This window comes from Nomascus leucogenys, chromosome 5, assembly GCF_006542625.1.
Source record: "Nomascus leucogenys isolate Asia chromosome 5, Asia_NLE_v1, whole genome shotgun sequence".
NCBI lineage: Eukaryota > Metazoa > Chordata > Mammalia > Primates > Hylobatidae > Nomascus > Nomascus leucogenys.
Genome location: NC_044385.1, coordinates 99,639,349 through 99,658,943, shown reverse-complemented (window position 1 = coordinate 99,658,943; position 19,595 = coordinate 99,639,349). Strand labels below are relative to the sequence as shown.

Here is a 19,595-nt window from a genome sequence, read left to right as displayed (position 1 = left end):
CATTCTAAAATCTCAATCAAATTTAGTTCTATCAGATTTGTAGCTGAGTCAATATGTAACAGAGAAATTAGCATTCTAAACATGTTTAAAAATATGAGCCTGATTTGGGCCTTACGTGAGCACTGAAGTGTGATTCTGACTCCCTTCCTACGTTGCTGACTGTAGAAAATCCCCAAGGCGGTGACAATTACGTAGAAAATAACCTTGATTTAATCTTTTATAAATGGTGTTTGAAATGTTATTGAGCTACAATATAAATAAGATTTTCTTTTCAAGAGGTGGTAAATTGAGCAAAACATATGCCAGAATAAAGACCAAATAATTGTTTGTTATTTAGTTCAGCCTAAAAATTCACTCTTAATCTAAGATTTATGTTGGTTGTTTTTAAAGTAGATATTTGGAGGTTGATAGGTAGAAATTTTCATTTGACCAGAATTGCCATGACATAAAAATTAAATGTATGGAATTATCTTGATTTTAAATGATTTAGGCTTTGACTAATATGAGAGTTTATAAATTTTTATGTGATTTTCTCCTTTATGGATATCTTTGCACAATACAATTTCCAGAACTAAGGGAAGAGAAAAACTTGCCTTCTGTTTCCTTCCACTATTGTGAAAGCGTGATGAATTGTTGTAGCCCCATATAAATTAATGTAAGGTTTCCATACTCCAGTTTATTATGGTCTGACCTCCAACCCAGAGGTCAGAGAATCAGACTGATTAATTCAACTGCTTGGTCATTATTTCAAATGAAAGTTCAGAGTGGAGGGGGGGGATAATTGGTTATGCTGATATTCTCATTTAATTATTCTTTATTGTTCAAAAAATTAAGTTAGCAGTACTAAATGTACTACAATGAGGGAAGACTCTCCCAGAGGTCCTCTTTTGAATGCTTTAGAGCTGAATCTTTCTCTCTCCCTTCTATTCTCAGAATATCAACACCTTTGAGAACAGAATGTTAATGCTTGATGGGATGCCGGCAGTCAGAGTCAAAACAGAGCTTTTGGAATCTGAACAAGGGGTAAGCACAAGTTTCCAGCAATGCCCCACTCCTTTTGATGAGAGTGGTATTCTTCTGCAGAGCATCCTGAGGTTTGCAGAGCACTTCTGCGGTTTCTCTTGCTTAAGCTTTTCTCTCTCAGGTTAAAACAAACAAAAATCTGAGATTGTGGTTGATATGTACCCATTTGCAACTTCAACTATTATTTCCTTGGAAGGGATAGTGCCCTAAAATTTGGAAGGCATAGTGACATTATAAGAACCATATGGCTATATCTAAATTGGTAAATGATTTGAAAAGCTAACAAAAATCCAAAGCAAAGAGGAAGTATTAATAAGGTGGGAATATAACCTCAGTGTCATCATAGTTTGGTTGATTCTAATCAGGAAATGACAAAGTACAGCTATGAGAATGTTACTGTTTGTTGGATGAGTTTCTCTTTTGACATTTGTACTTGCCCTTTCTTACTGTAGGAGTACTGGGGGGTAGTTGATGAGGTCACTGAATTTGAAAAATTTCTAAAAGCGAAAGAAAGATTATTTAACAATACATAGTAAAACCAATGAATTAATTTATGGATACTGAAAATACAAGGACTACGAGTGCATATTTTTTAATGACATGGATTTTATAATGAACATTTATGGCTTCACTGATGTATTTAAGAGCATAAGAGCAGGATAATTGGCTGCAGCATTGGCAACTTTAAGGGATAAAGTGCTGCTCATGTGGCTGAGTGCCCATTGGCTACTTATCTTATTAAACCACCACCACTGAGGCAGCACAGGTGACTGATAGAAAGACGTAAATACGTATATAATCTTTACCTTATGGGGTGGGGGGAGGGGGAGGGATAGCATTAGGAGATATACCTAATGCTAAATGAGTTAATGGGTGCAGCACACCAACATGGCACATGTATACATATGTAACAAACCTGCACATTGTGCACATGTACCCTAAAACTTAAAGTATAATAATAAAAAAACCTAAAAATTAGCAATGTTTTATACTTGAACATTGAAAAGAAATTTTAAATGTGAATAAAATCTCACTGTTAGAGTATAAAAATCAATGTGGATGAGTACATCCGTGATCCCACTCAAAGGGTTAAGATATTGATGTCCCAAAAGGATTTCATAATGAGAACATTCAAGGTTATGGATCCAGATGGTAGTATTTAGAGGGTCTCTTCAATAACTTCTGCATACTTGAGCATCACGTAGCGAGCTGTGTGGCATCTCAATATAATTTCTGTTTTTCAGTGTAAGCCTGTGTTTGAACAGAGCCTCATCGTGGTAGAGGATGTCATTTCACCTCTATGTTCTGGGTTGAGTTTTGTAGCTCTGAAATGAACTTTTTGGAGTATGTCAACCAATAACATGACTCCACAGTCCTATACGTGATATAGTGACCAATTCATATAGATTCAGCCCAAGACACAGGCAGTAGAGGATCATGAAGAAGAAGACCGTGGCAATTACTAACATTGGTTCAGTATAGACAACCTTTCAGAAAAAGTCATGTGTTCAACTGGATTTTCTAGCTGGATTCACTAAGTTAAATTCTATATATCTTCCAAACCTTATAGATAGTTTTAACCTTTATTGATTAACCTAACCATGGGGAGGATTTGTCTTAGTTCTTTAGAGTTCTGTTTTCTTAATTGATTTCTTAATCTAGTTGCATTATCATGAGTTTAGTAAAATAAATTTCTGCTTAACTCATATAGAGCCTGGCATCTCATTGAGAAAGGATAGCCTTTTCCCACTGCTCATGAGAAAAAAAAAAAGTGAAAAAGCAGTCTATATTTCACAATAATTTCTTCAACTTGAAGTAACAATCTGTTCAAATGGTGCATGTTGGAGGAAGGCAAAAACTACAGCAAACCAGTTAGAAACTTAGCCCCAGACAAATGGTCAAAGCTAGGATAGTGGGTTGCTGTCACCAGTCCTGGTAATCTTTAACAATATCCATATAGTTGTTTCCCGTTTATTTTCCGGTTTCAAGGTAAGGTCTACCTGAAAGATTTAGGTGCGCAAAAAACAAAAGCCACTATTCCCAGCAGTTTTGCAGTGTGAGTAAGAATGCCATGTCACATTATTTATAGAAAGCATTTTTTTGTCCTTAGATAGGGACATGAAAATTTGTGGGTTCATAGATATTGCCTAATGCCTGTTCATGAAAATCGATTTTCCTCCTTGTGAATGGAGCTGATGTTGGTATTTTAACTCTTATTTAGATTGTGCATGTTGGAGGGAAATAGAACTTTATTTTTTTTCCTTTGGGTTTATGTGTACCTCAAATATATGACAGATACAATTTCATTCTCTTTTGTAGCAAAGCTTCAAGAGAATCAGCCTGTAGTGTTTAATGAAATGTATAATGATTTAACTCTATTGGAATACAATAATTTTAACAATTTCATAATGCTTTAAATCAACTCTTGTTTAAAACAAAATCTAGAATTTTGGTGACTTTCATTTTTGGCCACTTTGCTGGGTTTTTCATTAGAGAGGATGGGTTGGGTGTTATATACCATATAATGTTCAGAATCTTAGAACTATTTTTAGATAAGGAGAACTAGAATTTTGAATATTTCATGACTTCCTTATTTATGACTTAAAGGCTGGTTGAAGTTTAATTCTTTGTAAGAAAAATACATTAGTGAAATTTCAATAAATAATTACAGTCACATGTATAATTATGGGCATTTATTTATTTATCTGTTTTTTATGACGTAGAGTTTTGCTTGCTATGTTGCCCGGGCTGGACTCAAAGTCTTGGGTTCAAGTGATCCTCCTGCATAAGCTCTCAAGTAGCTGGGGTTACAGACATGTGCCACCATGCGCAGCTGATTATGGACTTTTGAAAAAGATGAGACATGTTAGTTAACAGTGAACAAAAAGTGATAGAAACTTGTCTGCGTCACAACAATGAATGAGAAAGCTTGAAGAAAGCCTGAAGGTGGTACATTGGTTGGAATGTATAATCACTCTGAAAAACCTAGTTTTGGTACTCTGACTTTAAGAAATAGATACTAATCTCAATCTTTTGGTGAAGAAAAGCTGATATTTCTCTCAGGCTGCACACATCATTTTAAAGATGTGCTACTCTACACGCCCTTGTGTTTCGGTGCACCAGGAAGGCATGTAGTTGTTCTCTGTTGTGTGTTAAAAAGAGTCCTTTAGGTCTTCTGCTGTCAGCCGGGCTCTGCATGTCTCCCCACCCTTCCAAGGAATTCAGGACCTGAGGAGCACATTTCAGAGGTTAAAGACATACTGGGAACAGGCCTCCGTCTCTTCTGTGAAAAGTTCTGGCTGCCTTGCCTCATTCTCTTAATGAGATTTATGCTGTGGGTATGTGATCATGTGTCTTCAATCAGAATGTAAACTCCTAGAGGACAAGGACTATTTCTTATATTTCTGGTTTGTATCTCTTATAGTTTCTGGCACATGGTGAATACATTATTTATTCAGCTTGTCTGGGCATTATAATTAGCTTGGTGAAAAATATAAAACCAGTCAATAGATAATTGCCATAGATAATTGCTCTATGTCATAGGGTTATTGTGAACATAAAAATCAAAATTGTAAATATTGGAAATACTCATTCTCATTGGTGACAGGAGTCCTCATCTCGTAGCCATGTGAACCGGATAGGTGTGGTAGCATATGGGCACCACCTCTGTGTGCCTTCTGTTTGGAGTTCTCTGACTCTTGCATTTTTAGTTAAGTGAAAGCTAGGTAGATAATTATTGCAGTCACCTAAAATGTGAGTTTGGTTTTCTTGCTTGTCGGTAACACAGCACATGCTGCTGGCAGCCTCTAGGAAGGGCATGTGCTCTTGTGATACACTTCAGGGGCACAGCAAGGAGTGCTTGAATGACTTTGCTTCTGACTTTGGTGCGTGCGCCCTGCTGTTACAAGAGCTTCCCAAATGCTGTTAGCATTTGGATGTTCTAACATGTTATTAAGCAAAGGACTGAAACAAGAAGAGTATTAGAACTATCACACCCAGAAATAAGGCAGTATATAGAGGATACTGCCCCAAAGATATACTACATGATTTTATTCCTGGCCCTGCAGCTTACCAGCTGGAATGACATTGGGAAGTTATTTTCTATCTCCAGGCCTCTATGTCCGCATCCATACAGTGGGGGTGCTGGAGATGAGGCCTTCCCTCCCAGGTAAAGTCTGCCATTCTGTGATCCTGGTGAGGAGCAAGGGGTGAGACAGAGCCTTTCTATTTATGCATTTAAGAGTCTTACTGCAGTGAAGCTTCCTGTGTATGGAGGTGTAAATTCACAGACTTCAAAGTGAGAAAGACCTGAGTTCAGATGATATTCAGCCTGGTACCAGCTGTGTGGGTCATGCTTCGTCTCTCTCCTCTAATCCTACTCACCTGGAAGATGGAACTAACCACCCATCTTCACAGGAGCCTGCCTGCCTTTGGTGGGTGCTGAGTCAGTGTTCTCCTTTTGAAGAAAAACAGGAGAAAAAGGCCCTATTACTTTCGTTTATGTTGCTGCAATCCTCATGAGGTATCTAGTAGAGATTTCAACATCTATGTTAATTCATGATTCTCCAAGTAGATATAGGGTAGATCTGAAATTAGAATGCTTTTTTTTATTTGAATTTTTATTTAAGCATATCTGGAAGAATGTTTCAAATTCTGATTAGAGTTTATTATGTGAAATAATGGAACACAGAAAATAATGTCAATAACAGAATAAAAACAGAATAATGGAACCAAAAAAATGAAAATACTTTATTCTGCCTAATTTTGTGTATTTGAAATTCTTTAAATTAAAATGTTTTAAAAAGAAAAGATGAGCTCTCTAAATAAAAATATTTTTGAAAACTACATAGGTGCAGAGGACTCAGAGGGAGACCTGAAAGCAACATTTCTTAGTCACCCTCACTGTTTATTTCCTAAGTCTGAGGAATCTGCCGCGGGGAAGGAGCTGACCTGAGTGTCTACACTAACTGCAAGGGTGTTGAAGCCATTGGTTATCTTGCCTCTCTTCTCTCCTGTAGAACCAGGTACAGTTCTGATCCGTGGGCCAGTAGAGAAGAGCGGCAATAGTGTGGCAGAAACAGGGAAAGAGATTGGGTGTTTTGCTAATTTTAAGTACTCTAAGCAGTCAGTAATTGAGTGGAAGACAGATTCCTTTCTGTTACCCTTGGGGAAGCGAGCCTGATGCCTCTTTGCCATAGCCATGTAGCTAGAAAGGGTGCAGGCATTGCTGCAGACAAGTATAGGATCACGTCAATACTCCATGCCTTAACTACCAGGAAATATCCACCTTGGCCGGACCAGAGATTCCTATGTGCTCTCTCATTTTAGAGGCAGAACAAAAGAGGATAAGGGAGACTCAGTCTTTTCCCTAGAGGCAGCTTGCAGTAACTCTTAGAAACCATTCTGCAGGACATTAATAACAAGGTGTTGAAGCTATTCCTATATCACAGAGAGCTGACTAGCATCATGAAGTCAGCTGTAATGTAACTTCCTTAAGAGCAGAGCTTATGCTTTATGTTTCTTGTTATTCCTCATCATCTCAGCACAGGAGCTTATGAATCGGCAGGGCTCAATAAATGGTGATTCATTCATGTGCTATTTGTTGTAAGTGAGAGGCTGTTTGCCACACTGGAATTGAGAGGATTTGGAGACGGGTGCTTTTTTGAATAAGACTCCAGTTGTTAGGCTTAATAAAGAAATATAGACGGGTGCAGGTATTGTAGCTGAACCTGGAAATGTGCTATGGAATGTTTACTTAAGGCAGGAAATAAATTACATTAAAATTCAGTAGCATTAGAGGGAAAAAAACCCAACAATTAGCCTAACTTTTTTCCTCAGTAAACCTATTTAATTTTACACTAACGATCTAGTGTACATCTGTGTGTAAAGGCGTAGTAAGACAGTGTTACTTTAATGACTTTATCAGAAGTGAAAAAAGGGCATTATTAAAAATGCCACTTGCATTACCCTTTAACCAGGGGCTCATTATTCCCTCTCCTGCTGTGGAACAGGGGCCAGCGTTTGACTAAATTGGTAAAATTATCTTGGAAATACGAGTTTGCTTATCATTTAATATTCTCTGATGACCCGCTGCTTGAGATCTTTTGATATGTAGTGAAATCTGCATGTCACTACCTGGCTTCAAAGAAAAACATTTGCAGTTGCTGTGCTAATGTGAGAAGACCATTTTTTTTTTTTTAAGCAGAAAGAAATATCTGCTCTTGCAAAACTCCTATTTTAAGAAGAGATATCCTTCACGAAAGATGCAGAGTTAGACTGATTTTAATAATGTCAGAATGGCCAATAAATATATTAATAGAAGGAAGTGAAAATCAATGAGCTGTGATAGTAATTACAGATAGTACCCAAGGGAAATATAGCAAGCAGACAAATCCTTTCCGCAGGGCCTGCCCTGGGCAAAGCTATGAAGTTGAGAATTCTGCCCTTCTTCCCTTTAGCAATGTACTTTCTCTTTCAACTTCATTCTCCTACCACCCACAATCCAGATGTCCCTGCGCTCTGATGGTGCTGTAATGGTTCAAGGTACCAACAGATGACCAGTTCTAACCACAGTCTCATTAATTGAAGAGAATGTAAAGTGTCCTTTCCAAGAGTTATTTGCATTTTTATAGGGTCAGTGCTTTGTAAAAAGGAATATTTCTTAAGGAAATTAAATGCTCTGAGTAATTTGAGCATTTTGATTTCAGGCAAATTAACCTTTCCAGAATATTTCAGCTTCTACAAGATCATGGTCTGCATTGTCTCCTTGTCTTTGTGGAAGAATTTTTTTTAAAAAATCGGGACCATCAAGCATGTTTTCTCTGTAGATGTGTGTTCTTGAGCTAATGTTTGCATACCGATTCAGAGTTTATAAAGTGCATCACAAAAAATATCCTTTTTTATTTATTTATTTATTTTTTTGGAGACAGAGTCTCACTCTGTCGCCAGGCTGGAGTGCAGTGGCACGATCTCAGCTCACTGCAGCCTCCACCTCCCAGGTTGAAGCGATTCTCCTGCCTCAGCCTCCCAAGTAACTGTGATTATAAGTACACGCCACCATGCCTGGCTAATTTTTGTATTTTTAGTAGAAACGGGGTTTCACCATGTTGGCCAGGATGCTCTCGATCTCTTGACCTCGTGATCCACCTGCCTTTGCCTCCCAAAGTGTTGGGATTACAGGCCTGAGCCACTGCGCCCGGCCAAAATATCCTATTTAACCTTTGGAGGAGTTTTACTTCTGACCACGAAGGATTAAGTCCTGTGGGAATTGACTCCCACCATAAACAACTAGAAACTCAGACGAATAAGAGATGTTTTTCTTCACATATTGGACAACAAGCGATGGTCCTTGAGAGGAGAGCAGAAAACGTGATGAACTCTGTAGTGGCCACAGCTTACTGCTTGGAGGTAACTTCCGGGTGGGAAAGCAGGGAGGAAGAACCCAAACAGGGCCTCGCCGTCTCACTCAGCTAAGCAGGCAGGGTTTGGTATTTGGAGAAGTTAGGACAGCTAGTTTGTGAGAAGAACAATACTGTAGAGGAGGGAATTGCACAAAGAGAGAGAGCTCTGGAGATCTCCAGAGGGGCCCACTAAAGGGTTTGGTGAGTACTTATCTTCCTGTATATTGAGGAAGGCAAGGAAAGGCCAGCCATACAGCAGTAGGTTGAACAATTCTTGGAGCTCACATAAAGCTGACAGAAATCAGGATGGAGAGACCTCTTCATATGTGAGGCATTGGGAAGAGGGCTTGGAAGGGTCACAGCTTAGTGGCCCTTAGTCCTGGAATAGACTGCTCTAGACCTACCCTGACAAGCCTTAGAAACAGGCATTGAAAGGACTGAACTGATCTGCAAGTCACTCACCTGTATACCAGAGCAAAAATGCACTCCCAAGAATACACGATCTAGTGCTGAATGATGTAAAGATCACAATGTCTGGCCTCCGATCAGAATTACCAGATGTACAAAGAAGCAGGAAAATAGAACTTATAACCAAGTTTTAAAAATGAATCAATAGAAACACATCTAGAAATGACAAATAATTGGCAAGGATCTTAAAACATCTATTTTGTATCTTATATGCTCACGAATGTGAAAGAAAACATGAAAATGATGAGAAGAGAAATGGAAGGTACAAAAAGATAAGAAATTAAACAGATGAAACATACACCATGTGTGTCCGTTTTTGCATTGCTGTGAAGAAATACCTGAGGCCAAGTGCTCACGCCTGTGATCCCAGCACTTTGAAAGGCCAAGGGAGGTGGATCACTTGAGCACAGGAGTTCAAGACTAGCCTGGACAATGTGGTGAAACCCCATTTCTACGAAAAATACAAAAATTAGCCAGGCGTGGTGACACGTGCCTGTAGTCCCAGCTACTCTGGAGGTTGAGGCGGGAGGATTGCTTGAGCTCAGGAGGTGGAGGTTGCAGTAAGCCAAGATCCCATCACTGCACGCCGGCCTGAGCAACACGAGACTGTGTCTCAAAAATAAATAAATAAATAAATCATGGCAGAAAGCAAAGTGGGAGCTCGTGCATCATGTGGTGAGAGGGAGGTGGTGCCAGGATAACAACTTGTGAACTCAGAGTGAGAACACATTCATTACCATGAAGACAACACCAGGCCATTAATGAGGGATCCGCCCCTATGACCCAAACACCTCTCACTAGGCCCACTTCTAACATTGGAGGTTGCATTTCAACATGAGATTTGAAGGGGAAAAAAACTTCCAAACCATATCATACTGTATTTAAAATTTTAAAAATACAGTGGATGACATTAATAGATACTGCAGAAGAAAAGATCAATGTCTGAATACATAGCAATAAAAACTATGCAAAATAGGCTGGGCACGGTGGCTCATGCCTGTAATCCCAGCACTTTGGGAGGCCGAGGTATGTGGGTCACTTGAGGTCAGGAGTTTGAGACCAGCTTGGCCAACATGGCAAAACCTTGTCTCTACTAAAAAATAAAAAATACAAAAATTAGCCAGGCATTGTGGCTCATGCCTGTAATCCCAGCTACTCAAGAGGCTGAGGCAGGAGACTCACTTGAGCCCGGGAGGTGGAGGCTGCAGTAAGCTGAGATTGTGCCACTGCTCTCCAGCCTGGGCAACAAAGCGAGACTGCATCTGTCTCTAAGTAGATAGATAGATAGATAGATAGATAGATAGATAGATAGATAGATAATTAAATAAACCTATCCAAAATAAAGCACAAAGTACAGAGGGAAAAGAAATAGAGACTGAAGATAAAAACAGAGCTTCAGTAAGCAGCTGTGGAACAATAGCGAGTTGCTTATCATACATACAATTAGACTTTTAAGAAGAGGAAGATCAGAAAAAATATTTGAAGAAAAAAAGCTGAACATTGTTCAGATGGGATGGAAACTATAAACTCACAAATCCCAGGAAGTTTAATGAGCCCCAAGCAGAATAAATGGCACTAAAACACATAATAATCAAATTGCTGGAAACAAGTAATGAAGGACATAGTCTTAAAAGCAGCCAGGGGGCAAAAAATACACCTTACACATGAAGAAAGATAAATCAGTCTTCTTATCTGAAATCAGTCAGGAAAGAAGAAAGAAATTGCAGGCAGAAAGAAACGGATACTAGGTAGGAATTTAGATTTATACAGGAAATGAGTAATGGTAAACATATGGGTCAATATAAAAGAATTTAAAAATCTTTTTAAAAGACAGTTGACTGCTGAAAGCAAATATAACAATGCATGGTGGAGTTCGTGACATCTTGAATGAAAATGAGTAGTAACGACAGCACAGGGCAGGGTTATGGAAGGAAGTATAGGTAGAGTTCTCCCACCACATGTGAAGTGGTATGGTATTATTTGAAGGTAGGTCAGTAAGTCATAAGTGATAACTTGTGATAAAGCCTTATGTTGTAAATTCTAGAGCAACCACCCACACAAAACAACCAGATACAGTTGTCAGACCAGTAGTGGAGATGAACCAGAAACACTGCAAAAAAACCCTTCAATTTATCTAAAAGAAGAAAAGGTAAAAGGAACAGAGTACAGATAGCAAGATGGTACATTCTAGAGTAATCAAAGGATAGAATCTAGAGAAGTCAAAATCTTTGACAGTCGAATGAAGTTGCCTGGTGTTGGGGGAGAGGGAAATAGGAAGTTGTCCCGTGAGTATAGAGTTTCAGTTTTGTTAGATGAAAAAAGCTCTAGACATCTATTACACAACGTTGTGAATATAGTTAACACTATTGAGTTGTACACTTAAAAATGGTTAAGAGAGTAAATTTTATGTTATGTTATTTACCACAATTAAGAATTAAAAAAAAAAACAAACATTTTTTGAACCAGAGGGCTTAGGATTTATAACTGTATAGGAGAGCAAATATGGATTACTAAACTGGCTAAGGGGAGACTTGAGCAGATTGCTTTGTATAGTTCAAAGGGGCAGTGATTTTTAAGAAATCTGTTTGTTATAGCAGCAACCATGTGTGAGTATATGGCCTTCCTTATACTTACAATAAAAACTTAAATAAATTTTGGCTTTGACAGCATCCTTCTTCTAACTCTGGAGGAAGAAGTTTCATATGAAAGGTGAGACTATTCGTGTTTAGCCATGCCAGTCCTGTTGAGTGCCTGTGTACAAGGCCTGTCCTGAGATCAGAAACTGGAATTCTTATGTCTGATAACATTGTATTTTAGAAAAGTTTAAATTTCTATAAAAAACCTATCAAGAGAAATTAAAAGACATGATCACATCTTGAAATAAAAGCTATTAATAGTTTAGAATACTTTCTTCCTGGAACATAATAATTCTGTGGTGAACATTGTTTTAAGATAAAAAGTGAAAGGATAGAAAAAGATATGTTATGCAAACACTAAATAACAGCAAAACCAAAATGTTGGTGCCCTGTATTCATATCAAAGTAGGGCTCAGAACAATAATATAACCAGAGATAAAATTGAGCATCTCATAATGATAAGGATGTCAGTTCATTAAGAGAACATAATAGTTTCACATGCTTGTCTGCCTTAGTAATCCTTTGAGTAGATGTAATATTGTTTTTATTAGTAAATAAAGTTGCAGAGATGATATGCATGTAAGATCACACAACCAGTAAGTAGCAGGCCCTGAACTGTGTAGTCCATGTCTTGTGAATCAGTCTTTTCATCATTGCAGGGTATTTGTCTTTGTAACTCAGTTTCGATCATTGTAACTAGTTACCACATTGGACGTGATATGATATCAGACATAATTCCTACTAATATATTGATGTGTAAGAAGAAACTAATATAGATCTTGTGAAAAGTTTTTGTTCAGTACCCCAGTAAATGCAAATTTACCTAACTAGAGTCACAGAGCCTTTTATGCAGTATCCTACAGTAAATGTGAACTCTTTTGAATCACTCTTTCACCTTAATTTCATAGGATTAAAAAATATTTTACTACATAAGATATGTTTGTTTTATATAAAATAATGTTTGTATTTACTTAATGGGCAGACATAATCCCTGGTCACCACATGGGCAAAATTCTATTTCACTGTGTGTCTATCAATCTTTGAAATCAATAGATTGAGCAGAACCGATACCACAGATTAGATTCAGCTTCTAGAAAACTCTCCTAGTGTTTTGAGAAGCCAATGTAACAATAAAGATGTCAACAGGTTTTTTTTTTTGTTTTCTTTACAAATTATGTCAGAGAATCATCACTGAGAAAAATGCTGTGCCCTGAAGGCATTCGACCTGGTGACAGTTTTGATCTGTTTAATGTCTTACTAGGTGATCATATCTGTGGCTATAGAAGAAGGAAACTGTGTTCACTGTCATTGGTCAGTCCTTTCTGTTGTCGTAAGAAAATGCGAAGAAAGTGTCATAAGGAAATATGAACTTCTTTTCACTATCTTAAATGAACTATAATGTTCAAGATGACTCATAGTCTCTATGACTGATTTTCTTGTTAACTCTCAAACTCCAATTTCATTGCCATGTTCTTGTCATAACTAATTATATCTTTTTCAGTAAATTCCTGAAGATAATAATTGAGATTATTCACTCTTTAAAGCCTTTATCTGCTAAATAAGGCAGTCTTGTTTCTTTAAAATTCAGATAAAGAAGGAATTTCTTTTCTTTTTTTTTTTAACCAAGGTTATACACTTTATTTTTAACTTGAAATAAATTAATACAACTGTGCATTTAAAACCTCGAGCCTCCCTTAGCTAAGTCAGCTCTAACAAGGTAGTGGAATGAGCCTTCTGGGTTGCTTGAAGTTTTGTTATAAATTTCATATAAAAGATGAGTATTCAGACTACTTAAAAGTAGTCAATGTATTGTAAATGGTAAAAAAAAAAAAAGCAAAGTATTTGAGGTGAAGCATTTTCTATAAACAGTGCAGGGGCTGCTGATTCTGATCATAGGTATATTTTCAAGATTATATTTTTCCCCAGTCAGCATTATACTGACGAAAACTTACGTATTGTTGAAAATTTAACATTCTTTCACCATCAGCTATTTTGCAAAGTAACATTATTTTCATAGACATCATCATCAAAACCCTTAATGGATGTTGTTTTATCAAGTTAGAAGATAGATATAGAGACAGTTATGTCTTTCCATTGACATTGCATATCTGTGCTAAATTTGCTCTTCTCCCTTCAAATTTTATTTGCCATAGTAGCTTCTGACTTCTATACTGACATAAATATATATAAATAGAGATTTTGCCCTAATCTTCTTTGGATTATTGCCCTTGGGTATATTCACATTTCTATGCACTGTTTTTGAGCTGTAGAAATGTGTCTGAGAGCTATGTAAAACATTTTTCTGTTTAAATTCAGGTATAATAAAATGTATGAATTCAGCAAGAATAAGTGAAATTGTATACATAATACTTAGCATAGTACACAATATGTCAAGTAATCAAAAAGTAACTGCCATTGCATTTGTTGTTAATCTGCGTTTCTCCTGAGTTTTGTGATGTAAAATATTTCAGGTTTGAAAATTAAAATATGTGGCTGGGGCAGTGGCTCACGCCTGTAATGCCAGCACTTTGGGAGGCCAAGGCGGGTGGATCACCTGAGGTTGGGAGTTTTAGACCAGCCTGACCAACATGGAGAAACACTGTCTCTACTAAAAATACAAAAAATTAGCGAGACATGGTGGCACATGCCTGTAATCCCAGCTACTCAGGAGTCTGAGGTAGGAGAATTGCTTGAACCCGAAGGATGTTGTGAGCCCAGATTGCGCCATTGCACTCCAGCCTGGGCAACAAGCGAAACTCCGTCTCAAAAAAAAAAAAAATGTTTCCAGTTATTCACATAGATGTTGAAAAAAGATTTAGCATTAATGATGCTCCAAAGTAATGCTGTGCTTTATTACTTTATTATCAGGAAAAAATTGGTACTATCGGTACTATCAGTCTGTTTGTTTGTACTGTAAAATCAAAACATTGATATTGTGCTGTTATATACTTGCCTTTTACCAATAATTGCCATTTTAAAATAGATGTGTTTAATTCTGTATTCTGGATTTTACTCAGAAATACTATGTCTTATCATATGTGTCTTTCCTTAAACATGAACTACTAAAAATAATTGTTACTGTAGAAAGCATTTCAAACGTTATTCAGAAACATATATGGTTGTGACAGTTAAATGAATGATGGTTTTTAAAAAACTTTCTATTTCCCAAATTGAATAAAAAACTTTTCTAGTTAATATGCAGTATTTTAATTCAAATTGTTTCCAAAAACATAAAACATTATTAGAATTCAGTGTCTCCATTGTCTTAGAAAATGATCCTTGAAGAAATATAAGAAAACTGTAAGAGGCAAAAATAATGTGTGACATATGATGTGGCCAGTTTATTTAATACAGTTTATTTAATATATATTTGCTTTTTTTAAAAAAAAAAGATGCATATGACTATGCTTTTATGATATAACATTTCTAAATGGTGGGGAAAAAATTCAAGTTTCTGGCACTTGCAATTTATTACAATCATCTTTACATTATTCCCTAAACAATGTCTTGCTATTGTAAGAGACCTATGGCCTTTATTGGACAGAGTAAATTGTTTTCAAATGCAGTTGCTCCTGTACAATCTGACCCTACTTTATATAGCTGACTTTATTTCTCAGAACCTTTCAGCCTGCTTGTGATCAGGGTGTGTAGTGGCCTTTTGTGATTGCCTGACATCTTTTATTTATCATCTTGACATTTCGTTACCTTCTTGTATTGTGATTCCAGTCCTCCCAAGATAGAATCTTTATTTTTTCATCTGCATCTCCTAGACTCTCTTGCTGCTAGGATATGGACATGTTGCCCATCTGCTGCATCATGCATGAAAGGGATACAGAAGGGAGCAATGTAAGGCTGCCTGCACATGGAAGAACAGCTGTTTGGGCAAGTGCAATGGTTAGGACTTAATGGCGTTGTGGCAGAGGCTGTGACATGTCTGGCACCACACACTTGGAGGTGGCAGCAGTGGTATTTTTACTGGAGCAGACCTAGTGTGCTTGCGCTTTGCCCCACCCGCGTTGTTCCTGGCTGATTCTCTGATTACTGAGATTTCTGAGCCGATATTTGAAAAAGTGTCTCTATCCACTTAAACTGTACGGAGGGGATTCTGTTGTTTGCAGCTTATACAGTGAGATGTACTCTCTTTTCTGATCAATAGATCTTATTTTGATGACTGTGTGATACAATGTGTGGATTTTGAAGCCAGATTTTCTGTATTTATGTCCTACTCTGACACTTTGTGTAACCTGGGCAAGCTACTTAATCTGTCTTAGTTTCTTTATCTGTAAAATGGGGATTATAATATCTACCTCATGGAGTTTCTGGGAAAGTAAAGAAGTTAATATATGCAATATTTCTTAGCTAATAGCAGTGACTTCAACCTGAAGCACCCTCCTCTGTTCCTTTAGTTTATTTCAGTCATAGTTGTCTTCCAAGTCCCAGCACAAAATCCCTCTTCCAGAAAGCATTTCCATTGATCTCTCTTGTATTTGCACTTTTATTGAATCTACTTACAATCACTACCCACCCAATTTAGCACTTAATTGAGCTCAAATTGTATCATGTGGATTAATTCTCTTCTCAGTTTGATTTCAAACACATTCGTTTTTAGTCACAAAATGATGTGAGTTATTAGGGATGAAGGTAGGCAAGAATTGAAGGAGCCCCACAGTTTACTTGGAGGGTGATCCTAATATTGAATTTTCAATAAGAATGTCTATGGGGGGTACTATTTATGAATGCTTTTGTGTGCTGACACCCTAGTAATCTTGTGGTGATCATTGCCAGTTTACCAATGAGGACATCTGTAATTAATAATGGTTAAGGAACTTTAGGGTCACCCAGCTTCTCAGTGTCAGAATCAGCTATGTTTAACAATGCTTTTTTTGTGATACAAAGTTGCAACTTAAATGCCAAAAACATGTTACTCATGGGAAATCATTGATTTTTGCAGGTCTTGAAGAATTATTCTCATTTTATCATGTTTCATGAAAAATGCATATTGAAATAATGTCATCTATTGATTATTAGATAGAAACTGATTTGGTTAATTTTTAGGCTTGCATTTCCTTGGTGTTGGAAATGTACTTCCTCTGACTTATTCAGTGTTTGTGGTATAAAGAAAAATAGCAACAAGTACTGCTTTCCATTTGTATATACCCCTTGCATAATTGAGAGCACTTTCTTGTGTGTTATCATTTGGTATTTTCTCAATTCATTGAGAAGATGGAATAGAGTATTGTGGTCACCATATATCACATGAAAACATAATGATCACTTGCTTAAATCTCAGAGATAATTGTAACCGTTGTGAGATTATCGCCCAGAACTTCTAACACTAACCTTTAGCTAAAGGGTTTAACTGCCTGCATATTTCAAGTGCCTGGATATAGTTTACGGTTTTCAGTAAAAACTGTGGATGGACAAGATCCCCAGAAATCATCATGGACTTAAGAGGTAGATGTTGGCTAGGTGCAGTGGCTCATGCCTGTAATCCCAGCATATTGGGAGACCGAGGCAGGCAGATCATGCAGTCAAGAGATCAAGACCATCCTGGCCAACATGGTGAAACCCTGTCTCTACTAAAAATACAAAAATTAGCTGGGTGTCGTGGTGTGTGCCTGTAATCTCAGCTCCTCAAGAGGCTGAGGCAGGAGAATCACTTGAACCCGGGATGTGGAGCTTGCAGTGAGCCGAGATCATGCCACTGCACTCCAGCCTGGCGACAGAGTGAGATTCTGTCTGAAAAAAAAAAAAAAAAAAGAGATCCCAGCACTTTGGGAGGCCGACGCAGGCGGATCACGAGGTCAGGAGATCAAGACCATCGTGGCTAACACCGTGAAACCCTGTCTTTACTAAAAATACAAAAAAAAAAAAAAAAATTTAGCTGGGCATGGTGGCATGCACCTGTAGTCCCAGCTACTCAGGAGGCTGAGGCAGGAGAATTGCTTGAACCCCAGGAGGCAGAGGTTGCAGTGAGCCGAGATTGCGCCACTGCACTCCAGCCTGGGCAACAGAGCGAGACTTGGTCTCAAAAAATAAAAAATAAAATAAAGAGGTAGATGTTAATATTAGTATAAGGAGGTTCTGGCCTAATGTTAGAGGTGGAAACAGAGTTGACTCTTGTTAGTAAAGTTTTGGAGAAGAGGTAAAAGATGAAAGAGTGTTATGGGCTGGATGCAGATAGTGTGGAAAACATGGATGGGAATGGGGCTTATCCTGTACCAAGGTACTGTCCCACAGCTGATATTTTCCAGTAAGAGAGGGTACATTTCTCATTGGTTTGTACAAGAAAACTGTTACTTGTAATATAAAATAAGAATCCTGAGTTAGTATTGATTGGGGGAGAAGAGGAGTGATCAAGGGGAGAAGCCTTTGGGCTCTCCCACTTTTATCTGGCTGCTTTGTCTTCTTCCCTTTCTCACCTTCTTACTGGTGCAACTCCTCACTTCTTTGTGTAGTACTGGAGTTTCAAGCCTGTTCAACTGTTCTGGAGTTTATTTAGATAAAGTGGGAATTATTGGTATTTGTTCAGATAAAAGCTGTGTTATATTTTAAGTGGTTAGACATTTGAGTTTCATACATTACACCCTTTCACATTTTTAATGCTATTTCGTATGACTTTATTTCAATTCCGTGTTAACACTTTGGGAAGAATTCATGGGATAACTTGGCACTTTTTTTTTTTCAAAGGAGACACGGAGTTGAGTGCTGTTCTGTCATGTTCTCAGTTGTCTCCTAAAATGGGGTGAATGTGATTATGCAGACTCTCCATTTTACTGAAATGATACAGTTCTACAGATATGCACTGAATGTACCCTGTTCTGCAGAGACACAATTACTTGAGTAATTCAAGCAGAGAAACTACGTGTGCTTAAACTGAACTATTTATTCTGTGTCTAAAAACCATGTGTTAGAGTGATATAGTTTGATTAGTTCTGAAAAGTAAGTTCTACCTTTGGTTCTCCTTTATTTATGTTTAAAAAAAAAGAGAGAGAGAAAAGGAGCTTTGAAGAAATATCCTGAAGATACAGACACACCTCAGAGATATTGCAGAGTTGGTTCCAGAGTGCCACAATAAAGCAAATATTGCAATTAAGCAAGTCACACAATTTTTTTTGTTTCCTAGCACATATTAAAGTTATGTTTATGCTCTACTGTATTCTATTAAGTGTGCAAGACCATTACATCTAAAAACAATGTATATACCTTAATTTTACAAGACTTCATTGCTAAAAAATCTGAACGATCATCTGGACTTTCAGCAAATCTTAATTTTTTTGCTGCTGGAGGGTCTTGCCTTGTGTGTTGATGGCCACTGACTGATCAAGGTGGTGGTTGCTGAGATTGGGGTGGCTGTGGCAATTTCCTAAAATAAAACAATGAAGTTTACTGCATCAGTTGACTCTTCTTTCATAAAAGATTTCTCTGTAGCATGTGATGCTATTTGATAGTGTTTTAGCCACGGTAGAACTGCTTTCATGATTGGAGTCAATCCTCTCAAACCCTGCCTCTGCATGCTCAACTACGTTCATGAAGTATTCTAAATCTTTTGTTGTTGTTTCAACAATGTCGACAGCATCTTTACCTGGAGTAGATTCCATCTAAAGAAACCATTTGCTTCTCTGGAAAAAGCGACTCCTCATCCGTGAAAATTTTATCTAAGATTGAAGCAATTCCATCATGTCTTCAAGCTTTACCTCTAATTCTAGTTCTCTTGCTATTTCCACCACATCTGCAGTTCCTTCCTCCATTGAAGTCTTAAACACCAAGTCATCCATGTGGATGAAATCAACTTATTCCAAACTCGTGTTAATGTTGATACTTTGACCTCCTCCCATGAATCACAGATGTTCTTAGGGTATCTAGAATAGTGAATCCTTTCCAGAAAATTATCAATTTACTTGGCATAGGTACATCAAAGTAATCATTATCTGTAGCAGCTATAACTTTGTGAAATATATTTCTTTAATAATAATAATTGAAAGTCAAAATGACTACTTATCCAAGGGCTGCAGAATGGATGTGTTAGCAAATATGAAAATAATATTAATCTACTTGTACACCTCTG

General features: G+C 37.5%; 1 protein-coding gene across 3 annotated transcripts in view; it reads left to right on the top strand.

Moving 5' to 3' along the window:
• Positions 1-19,595, top strand: part of KLF12 (Kruppel like factor 12) — a 448,745-nt gene that overhangs the window by 190,743 nt on the left and 238,407 nt on the right. For all 3 annotated transcript variants that reach the window (XM_003257441.2, XM_003257440.3, XM_030813489.1), the window contains exon 3: positions 934-1,023. In XM_003257441.2, coding sequence (XP_003257489.1) covers positions 934-1,023 — 90 coding nt within the window. The remainder of the gene's footprint in view (positions 1-933; positions 1,024-19,595) is intronic.